Below are 10,146 nucleotides of genomic sequence, written 5' to 3' on the forward strand. Positions count from 1 at the left end.
TCTACACAAGTTACTGTGCCTCCGATCTTAACACCACCTGCAAACATGGATATTCAACTCTCTATTCCTTCATCCAACTCATTAATAAATACAGTGGAAAGATTGAGGCCCCAGAACACATCCCTGGGGAACACCACATTTCACATCCCGCCAGTCTGAGTACCTGTTCATTATCCCAAGTCTATCTCTCTTACTTCCCACCCAAACTCCAACCCAATTCAAAGTCTCCCCCAAATCCATGCGGTCTCAACTCGGCCAAAAATCTTTAACGTGCAACCTTATTGAGTGCCTTCTGGGAGTTCATATAGATAACATCCATAGACACTCCTTTCGCTATCTGATTAGTGACCTCCTCAAAAAACGCAACTACATTAGTCAAGCATGATTTACCTTCAACAAAGCTACGCTGGCCCCCTCTGATCAGCTCAAATTTGCATAATTGTGCAGTCACTCTATCCTTAATGACAGACACTATTAACTCCCCCACAACTGATGTTAATCCTAGTTTATCTCTCCCACCCTTCTTCAATAATTCAGTATCTGGAGCACTGTGTACAGGTTCTGGGCACCGCATCTCAGAAAGGATATATTGGAAAGAGTTCAGCGCAGATTCACCAAACTGTTACCAGGGATACAAGGTTTAAATTAGGAGGACAGATTACAAAACTAGGCTTGTAATCCTTGGAATATAGAAAGTTAAGCGGTGATTTGATTGAGGTTTTTAAGATTTTGAAAGGAATTAATTGGGTAGATGGAGAAACATTACTCCTCTGTTGGGGGTCGTCCAGAACAAAGGGGCAGAACCTTAAAATTAAGAAAACATCAGTGAATTCAGGACAAACCTTTTATACCCAGAGAGTGCTGGGAATGTGGAACTCACTTCCATATGCAATACTTGACTGGAATAGCAGAGAAGTATTTAAGCGGAAGCTCGATAGGTACTTGAGGGACAAAGGAATAGAAGGATATGTTGATGGACTGAGATGTAAAAGGTTGGGCGGAGGCTCGTCTGGAGCATAAACACCGGCATGGGGCAGTTGGGCTGAATGGTCTGTTTGTGCTGTACATTCTATGTAATCCATTCAATGTCCCTTTGAGTGCTGAGTAAAGACGGACCACATTAAGCTCGTGACAGCATTTCATGTTTATTAAGAGCTGTGTTACACAAGTTCCCAATCATAATATGATCACAGACTAAAGGGGAATCTGTCCCCATTCTACACACAGCGAAAGATTACACACAAGGTATTGGGGGCAGCTGTACCGAAAGTTCCATCTCACAAAGCTGGACAATCATTTCAGTCAATTCAGATATTATTAAACATTCGGATTTTGCCAAAAACTGAAATTGCTGCAGCGATTACATTGCAATAAAGGCAGATTGCACACATCGAATGATCTCTTACGTTACATTAAACGCTAGCAAAAATCAAACTCCACTGCCAACTCGCACCGCCTCAGTCGGAACACCAGGAAGCGCTGATGGTCTTGAGAAGAGGTGAGCTCAGGGAGCCGTGGCTGACGCTGCAGGAATAGCTGGAGCCCTTGTTCCAGGCGGCGGCGGGGACTCTCAGGTAACTGCTCAGGCTGTAGGTTTGATCGCTGTCCGGGGACACGGCGCCTGTCGTCACCCCGCTGTCTGTCTCTTGGCCATCCACGCTCCAGCGGAGCCGCACCAAGCCCGGCTTAAAGCGACTCACCAGGCAGGACAGAGTGGCCGATCCCGAGCCGATTTCTTCCGAGGAGGGAGGGAGGAGAAGAACCGAGGGGCTTCGATCCTCGCTGCCTATGTGTGGGGGAGAGACAATTCATTAGTTTATGGAATCCGTCAGCAGTGGGACGCTCTGATCTGAAATCAAAGACACTAAAAATCCCCGAACATTCACTTTAAAATAAATTACTGATTAATACAGGAGTTCAATAAATTCTTAAATCTCTGCTCCTCTGCCAATACTTTTGCCTACAGTATAACCGTGACTTGGTTCAAAAATAATTAATTGGCTGTAAAGCGCTTTGGGAAATCCTGAGGTCGTGAAAGGGGATTTTTAAAAGTAATTTATTTCTTTCTTTCTTCCTTTCATTATTTCTTTCTTTCCTTCTTTCTTTCTATCTTGCAAAGTAACAATAGAAAATGTTAGAAATACAGACCGGGTCAGTCAGCATGTGTGAGGTGGAAAGATCAGTAACTGACCAGTTCAGGTGCAGGTTACACCCCCGGAACCGCACTAACCTGTCTGTTCCCGTTCCACACACTGACCGACCGGCCGTGTAGTCCCAGCATTTTCTGTTATTATTTAATTTCCTATAGTTGCAGTTTTTTCCCATTTTACTTCAATATAATAAAGCGTTTGATTGTGTTAAAATGCGGTCAGTGTTAACTTTAAAGAGGTGAATTCACGGAGCTGTGACCCGCTTTTCACCGAGAGTCCATTTCTGTTCTGATATCTCAAACTGATGCAGCCCTTTCAAAGATCCGCCACAGGCACGGTGGGCCGAATGGTCCCCTTCTGTGCTGAATCATTCTATAAGATTCCGGAAGGTTTTTACCATTACAATTTATTTTAGAATTGCGTGTTAGAAACTGACCCGCTTTAAATGTTGTGGTGATGCTAATTGAGCCGGGTCTGATACCGGGTATTGAAGAGCTCACTGAATAAAGAGAGGACATTGTACACGGGCTGGGAATTAATGTAGTGACTCTGTCTAACAATATTGTAAATAGTTTACACAGAGTTACACAGAATATACAACACACAATACTGTAAATGGTTTACACAGAATATACGGCACAGAAACAGTTCATTCGGACTAAGCAGTCCATGCCGGTGTTTATGATCCACTCGACCCTCCTCCAATCCTTCCTCATCTAAATCTATCAGCCTAACCCTCAATTCGCTTCTCCCTCAAACGCCTTCTCTTAAATTCATCTTTACTATTCGCCTTAATCATTCCCCGTGATAGCGAATTCCACATTCTCGCCACTCTCTGGGAAAAAATTTTATCCAGAATTTCCTATTGCATTTTTGGTAACTATCTTATATTAATGGTCTCTAGTTTTGCTCTTCCCCGCAAGTGGAAACTTTCTCTCTGTGTCCACTCTATCAAAACCTTTCATCATTTTAAAGACCTCTATTCGGTCACTCCTCAGTCTTATCTTTCTCCCGGTTTGATGAAGGGTTTTCACTGTTTGATATTTCTAGGACAGCGGGCACAAGGATTGTAAAGTATTCTCGCTCCAGAGACAAGTAAGGATTCCTCCCCGCGCGGGTGAACTGATTTCTCTCTCGGGATCAGCTCAGTCTCGCTGGTCCCGGAGCGATCCGTTAAACACTGGGCGGTAGCGGGACCCGACAGATCAACCCAGGAGAATCGGCGCTATCCCCGGGGAGATACTGGACAGGGAGAGTCATCAGACACAGCCTGGGGGAGGGGAGACGGTCAGCAGCGAGAGAATGAGATGGAGAGAAAGTTCCCTTCAACAAGCATCACCCAGTCTCACTCACACACACGGGGCTGGTCAGTAATTGTCACTGCGCCGCTCCATGGTAAAGCGCCGGTTCTGCTCTATAAACAGCGGGGAGATTGCGAATAATGACCTGAGATAGATTAAATATCGGAGCAGGAAATTCAGAATAAAACCAGTCCCATCAAACGAATACAATCCCGACTCGTCCCGGTGTTGCTGGCGAAAGGGAGTCGATCCAAGCTGTTGTGTGCTGGGACAGCGGGTCTCGGGAGGGTCCTCTCTCTCTCCCAGCCGAGAGCCGGACACCCGACGGCTGCGGTCAGGGGGACAATACGCCACAGGAATAAAACCAGCAGCAACATTGAAAGTTGCAAATGACGGTAAATGGATTGGGATTCCCCGGGGGCTCTCCCGCCGGCTCCGGGCAATTTATAAAAATCGAACGTTGCCCACTCTGGACAACAGATATAATTCTACACACACCAAGAAATAAGAAATGCATGGCATAGAATCACACAGCACAGAAGGAGGCCATTCGGCCCATCGTGCCAGTGCCGGCTGTTTGAAAGAGCTCTCCAATCAGTCCCACTCCCCTGCTCTTTCCCCACAGCCCTGCAATAGTCTCCTGTTCAAGTCTCAGTGTAACATAGGGACATATTCAGTGTCCACTATCAGAACTTCACAGTGTAGCTCACAGCTTTCTCGCTCTCTCTCTCTCTCTCTCTCTCTGTCTCTTGCCGCACCCGAATGATACCGGCGTTTAGAGGGTTAAATTACGAGGCCGGGGTGTTTAAAATGTGAAAAGGGATTCGATCAGGTAAACGCAGATAAACGATTTACTCCGGTCGGGGAATCAAGAACAAGGGGAGATCAACTTAAAAATAGAGCCGGGCCGTTTAGGAGGAAAGCTCTTTTAAACACAGGCTCGAGAGGCTGAATGGCCTCCTCTTGTCCCTCTGTCACTATTTTATCAATCAGTTCTCCTATGAGGACATTCAGCCCATCGAGCTTGTGCCGGCTCTTTGAATAGAGCTCTCCAATTATTCCCACTCCCCTGCTCTTTCCGCAAAGCCCCTGCATTATTCTTTTCAAGTATTTCTCCAATTCCCTTTTGAAAGTCACAATTGAATCTGCTTCCACTGCCCTTTCAGGCAGCGCGTTCCAGATCACAACAACTCGCTGCGTTAAAAAAACACTTCTCCTCATCTCCCCTATTGAATGGGAGCAGGAAATGGTGTCAAAATTCATTTCAGCGCAGTATTATTCCCCGAGGCGCTTCAACAATTCCAATTCTGACCAGTTTAACATGTTTTGGGTATAAATAGATCCAACATCAAAATTCACTGAATGGAGATTTCTCTGGCGCCCGGGAATGAAAGCGACTGTAAATTAATAATAATTGAAACAATGTGAATGATAGAATGAGAGAGTCACTTACTCTTTATACTCAGGACGGTCCCCGGTCCGAAGATGATTCCCGAGTCCCACGTAGCACAGTAATAGACGGCGGAGTCACCGGGCACCAGGGTTCCGATTGTCAGAATGAAACTGTTACTGGAGGAGTCTCTGGTAGGTTGAAAACGGCCTGTGAAGCCGGTGCCTCGGTTGATGCTGCCATCGGTATAATGGGTTATCACCCACACCGGAGCTTCCCCGGGTCGCTGTCGGTACCAGTACGCAGGCTTGCTGCCCACAGCCCCGTTCTGCATCGCACACTGTAACCGGGCGGTCTGACCCGCGGAGACAGGATCGGATATTGGGGACTGATTGAGGACGGGAGCCGCCAGGACACCTTCAATAAAAGAAAAAAATCAACTCATTCAGAGACTTGCAACAAATAGGACGTTAATGCTTCAATAAACACGGAGAAAACCGCGTGATTCTCGTTATTGAACCGAATTAGTTGCGGATAAACCCGTGACTAAAACCATCCGTTTCTCACCTGTTAAATGGATCAGCAGAGCCCACAGGAGATGCATCGCTGGAGCCATTTCCTCCGGACAAGCGCCAACAGCCACCGCTCAAATTTCCGTCTGAACCGTGCGCTGTTCCTGTAAACTCCAGGACCCGGTCCGGTTACAGTGTCTGCAAACCCGAGACTCCGGGTCTATTTATTACCCGGTATGCAAATGGCTGGGAGGGGCCAGGAAAAGGAAGGCGGCAAATTATTACTTAGATGTTTTTTTTAATCTGTTTTTGGCTGATTAATTATTAAAATCTTAAACCTTTAATATAAATATGTTTAATCTCCAATTGGAGTTTCTGTTCAGGGAAGTTTCCAAGATTTCGATGATTTTTGCGTTTAATGAATATTTAGTCTGTGTTCTACCCCAGAAAAATGAGGGGCGGATTGTAGAGATACGGATCAGCTGATGCACTTCGGCCGGAATCGTTCTGATAGCGCGCTGTTACTCTCTGATATACTGCATCAGATTTTAAAATAATCCTTTCCCCTAAAATACATATTTCATAATAGACTGACGTCCCTTTCTCTAAATCAGCAGCAAGACAACCCTGGATTTGTCAATCCCTTTAAAATTGGTCTTTCAACGGACAAATATGATTAGGGCTTCAGTCTGTAAATACATTTCTGATGAGAATATTCCTGAGGCGGAGAAAAGAGCGGATTAGATGAATGAGAAAGAGGGGAAGAAAGCGGCATTTTACACCCTGCCCCGGATTAAAGAGAAGTTGTTCTATTATAGTCTGAGTCACCCCCTTTAAAATTCAGGAGGGCAAATAAAACTCGGCACGATATTAATAAAATGACACATTGCCTTTAATTTGCTGCCGGTCCGATTAATGCGCGCAGCTCCCGTTTTAAACCCTGTTCCAGTTGAATTATTAAGCGGCGGGGTCAGTTGTTTCTGGGGCTCTCTGATGTTGAACACTTCCCCTGTTTGGAGTCAATCCCTAACTCCCCACACTGAGTCTGGGTTCATGTTTTTAAAAGGCAGATTGAAACTGGTTGGTGTCAGTTACTTGAGGGAGAAAGAAAAATGCATCAAATTGTTAATAAATGGATTGTCTCGAGATAGCGTCAAAGGAATAATATTTTTTCTTTAATAAATATCTGAACTGTGTAACTGTGAAGTTAGGTATTCCCCTGTTCCTTAGAAAATCACACAGGGCGGCCGGAGGGATTCTCGCCCACGGGAGTAGCCGGCACTGAATTCGGGCAGGGATTGGTTCTCACCTGGACAAGGGGCTTTTCGGTGAAGCCCAGGTGCTTGGTTCTGTTTCTGCGCTTGAACTGATCACTGATTCCTCTGATCTGTTAGAATTATTCAAGGGGCTTTGGTGCTGTGACTGGAGCTGCTCTCTCAACCTTGCACAGGGAGCAAGAGCTTTGTCACTGCTGACACCGACACGGCTGACTGGAGAACCAATCATTGCAGAGCACTGGCCACACCGCGCACTGCACCTTGGGAACTGTAGTTCCACATTGGGCAATAGCCAAGATCAGCGTGTCTATTGACACCACTGTGTCAGCTCGACCTCACCACCACCTCTCTCGACTCCATCACTGTCTCTAAATTGTCACACTGCTTGTCCGACACCCAGCACTGGATGAGCAGAAGTTTCATCCAACTAAATATTGGGAATACCGAAGCCATTCACTTCGGTCTCCGCCACAAATTCCGTTCCCTCACCACCGACTCCATCCCTCTACCTGGGAAATGTCTGAGGCTGATACAGACCGTTGGCAACCATGGTTTTATATCTGCCATAACTAAGACAGCCTATTTCCACCTCACTAACATCGCCCGACTCCACCGCCCCTCATCTCATCTGCTGCTGAAACCCTCATGCGCACATTTTTTACCTCTGGTCTTGACTATACCAACACTCTCCTGGCCGGCCTCCCACGTTCTACCCTCTGTAAACTTGAGACCATCCAGAACATGCACCATGTCCCTTCACCCCTGTGCTCGATGACCTACATTGGCTCCTGGTGAAGTATCACCTCAATTTTAAAATGATCATTCTTGTTTTCAAATCCCTCCCTGGCCTCACCCCTCCCTTTCTCTGCCGTCTCCTCCAGCCGTACAACACTCCGAGATATCATAGAGTCATAGAGAGTCATAGAGTTTTACAGCACAGAAAGAGGCCCTTCGGCCCATCGTGTCTGCGCCGCCCGTCCATCCCTGTCCAGTCTAATCCCATTTTCCAGCATTTGGTCCATAGCCTTGTATGCAATGGCATTTCAAGTGCTCATCCAAATGCTTCTTGGATGTTGTGAGGGTTCCTGCCTCCACCACCCTTTCAGGCATTGAGTTCCACATTCCAACCACCCTCTGGGTGAAAAAGTTCCTCCTCAAATCCCCTCTAAATCTCCTGCCCCTTACCCTGAATCTATGCCCCCTTGTTATTGACCCCCCCACTAAGGGGAAAAGTTCCTCTTTATCTACCCTATCTATGCCCCTCATTATTTTGTACACCTCAATCAGGTCCCCCCTCAGCCTTCTCTGCTCCAAGGAAAACAACTCCAGCCTGTCCAGCCTCTCTTCATAGCTGAGGCGCTCCATCCCAGGTAACATCCTGGTGAATCTTCTCTGCACCCTCTCCAAAGCAATCACATCCTTCCTATAGTGAGGCGACCAGAACTGCACACAGTACTCCAGCTGTGGCCTCACCAGCGTTTTGCACAGCTCCATCATAACCTCCCTGCTCTTATATTCTATGCCTCGGCTAATGAAGGCAAGTATCCCATATGCCTTTTTAACCACCTTATCTACCTGCTCCGCTGCCTTCAGGGATCTATGTACATGTACACCAAGGTCCCTCTGACCCTCTGTACTTCCTAGGGTCCTACCACTCATTGTGTATTCCCTTGCCTTATTTGTCCGTCCAAAATGCATCACCTCGCACTTTTCAGGGTTAAATTCCATTGGCCACTTTTCCGCCCATCTGACCAACCCGTTTATATCGTCCTGTAGCCGGAGGCTTTCCTCCTCGCAATTTACCACCCCACCAATTTTCGTGTCATCTGCGAACTTACTGATCATACCTTTTACATTCTCATCCAAATCATTTATGTAGATCACAAACAATAAGGGACCCAGCACCGATCCCTGAGGTACCCCACTGGACACAGGCTTCCAGTCACAAAAGCAACCTTCGACCATCACCCTCTGCCTCCTGCCACTCAGCCAGTTTAGGATCCAACGCGCCAAGGCACCCTGGATCCCATGGGCTCTTACCTTCTTGACCAGTCTCCTATGCGGGACTTTGTCAAACGCTTTACTGAAGTCCATGTAAACCACATCCACAGCATTTCCCTCATCCACCCCACTAGTCACCCCCTCGAAAAATTCGATCAGATTTGTTAGACATGATTTACCCTTGACAAAGCCATGCTGACTATCCCCGATTAATCCTTGCCTCTCCAAGTGGAGATTAATTTTGGCCCTCAGAATTTTTTCCAATAATTTCCCCACCACAGATGTTAGACTCACTGGCCTGTAATTCCCTGGTTTATCCCTGCTACCCTTCTTGAATAATGGTACTACGTTAGCTGTTCTCCAGTCCTCTGGTACATCCCCTGTGGCCAGAGAGGTTCTGAAAATTAGTGTCAGAGCCCCTGCAATCTCCTCCCTTGCCTCCCACAGCAGCCTGGGATACATCTCGTCCGGGCCTGGGGATTTATCAACTTTTTGGCCCGCTAAAACCGCTAGCACCTCCTCCCTCTCGATGCTAATATGTTCAAGTATGTCACAGTCCCCTTGCCCGATTTCTATGTCTGCATCGTCTTTCTCCATAGTGAACACAGATGCAAAAAATTCATTTAAAACCCCGCCTACATCCTCTGGCTCTACACACAGATTGCCACTTTGGTCCCTAATGGGCCCTACCCTTTCCCTGGTTATCCTCTTGCCCTTAATATACTTATAAAACATCTTAGGATTTTCCTTTATTTTGCTCGCCAGTGTTATTTCATGGCCCCTCCTCGCCCTCCTAATTTCTTTTTTAAGTATGCCCCTGCACTTTTTATACTCCTCTAGGGCTTCTTCTGTCTTTAGTCTTTTGTAACTGCCAAAAGCCCCCCTTTTATTTCTAATGCATTTTTGTATATCCCTTGTCATCCAAGGTTCCCTTTGCTTGTTGGTCCCACCCTTGACCTTTACAGGAACATGTTGGCGTTGTACTCTCTCTATTTCCCTTCTGAAAGTCTCCCACTGTTTTGATGTGGATTTTCCTATAAGCAGCTGCTCCCAGTCCAGTTTGGCCAGATCCTGCCTTATCATATTAAAATCGGCCTTCCCCCAATTTAGAACCCTTATTTCCGGGCCGTCTTTGTCTTTTTCCATGACCACCTTAAAACTCACCGAATTATGGTCACTGTCGCCAAAATGCTCTCCTACTGACACTTCCACCACTTGCCCGGCTACATTCCCCAGAATTAGGTCCAGTACCGCCCCCTCTCTTGCAGGACTTTCTACATGTTGGCTCAAAAAGCTCTCCTGGATGCACTTTAAGAATTCTGCACCCTCTAAGCCTTTCACACTCTGACTGTCCCAATTTATATTGGGGAAGTTGAAATCCCCCACTATTATTACCCTATTATTTTCGCACTTCTCTGAGATTTGCCTACATATCTGTTCCTCTATCTCCCCCTGACTGTTTGGGGGCCTATAGTACACTCCCTGCGCTCCTCTAATTCTGGCCTCTTGAGCATC

At 46.6% G+C, this 10,146-nt stretch overlaps 1 protein-coding gene across 1 annotated transcript; it reads right to left on the reverse strand.

Moving 5' to 3' along the window:
- Positions 1 to 1,125: 1,125 nt before the first annotated feature.
- LOC147086485 (immunoglobulin lambda-1 light chain-like) lies at positions 1,126 to 5,536 on the reverse strand. The gene is made up of 3 exons (XM_085978578.1): positions 5,409 to 5,536; positions 4,905 to 5,258; positions 1,126 to 1,786 (listed from the first exon to the last, which is right to left on the reverse strand). The coding sequence occupies exons 1-3, from the start codon at positions 5,455 to 5,457 to the stop codon at positions 1,458 to 1,460; spliced, it is 732 nt and encodes a 243-aa protein (XP_085834704.1). The 5' UTR covers positions 5,458 to 5,536; the 3' UTR covers positions 1,126 to 1,457.
- Between the last annotated feature and the right edge of the window lie 4,610 nt (positions 5,537 to 10,146).

This window comes from Somniosus microcephalus, unplaced genomic scaffold, assembly GCF_052327205.1.
Source record: "Somniosus microcephalus isolate GS21.2 unplaced genomic scaffold, FLI_Smic_1.0 unresolved_chr7, whole genome shotgun sequence".
NCBI classification, from domain to species: domain Eukaryota; kingdom Metazoa; phylum Chordata; class Chondrichthyes; order Squaliformes; family Somniosidae; genus Somniosus; species Somniosus microcephalus.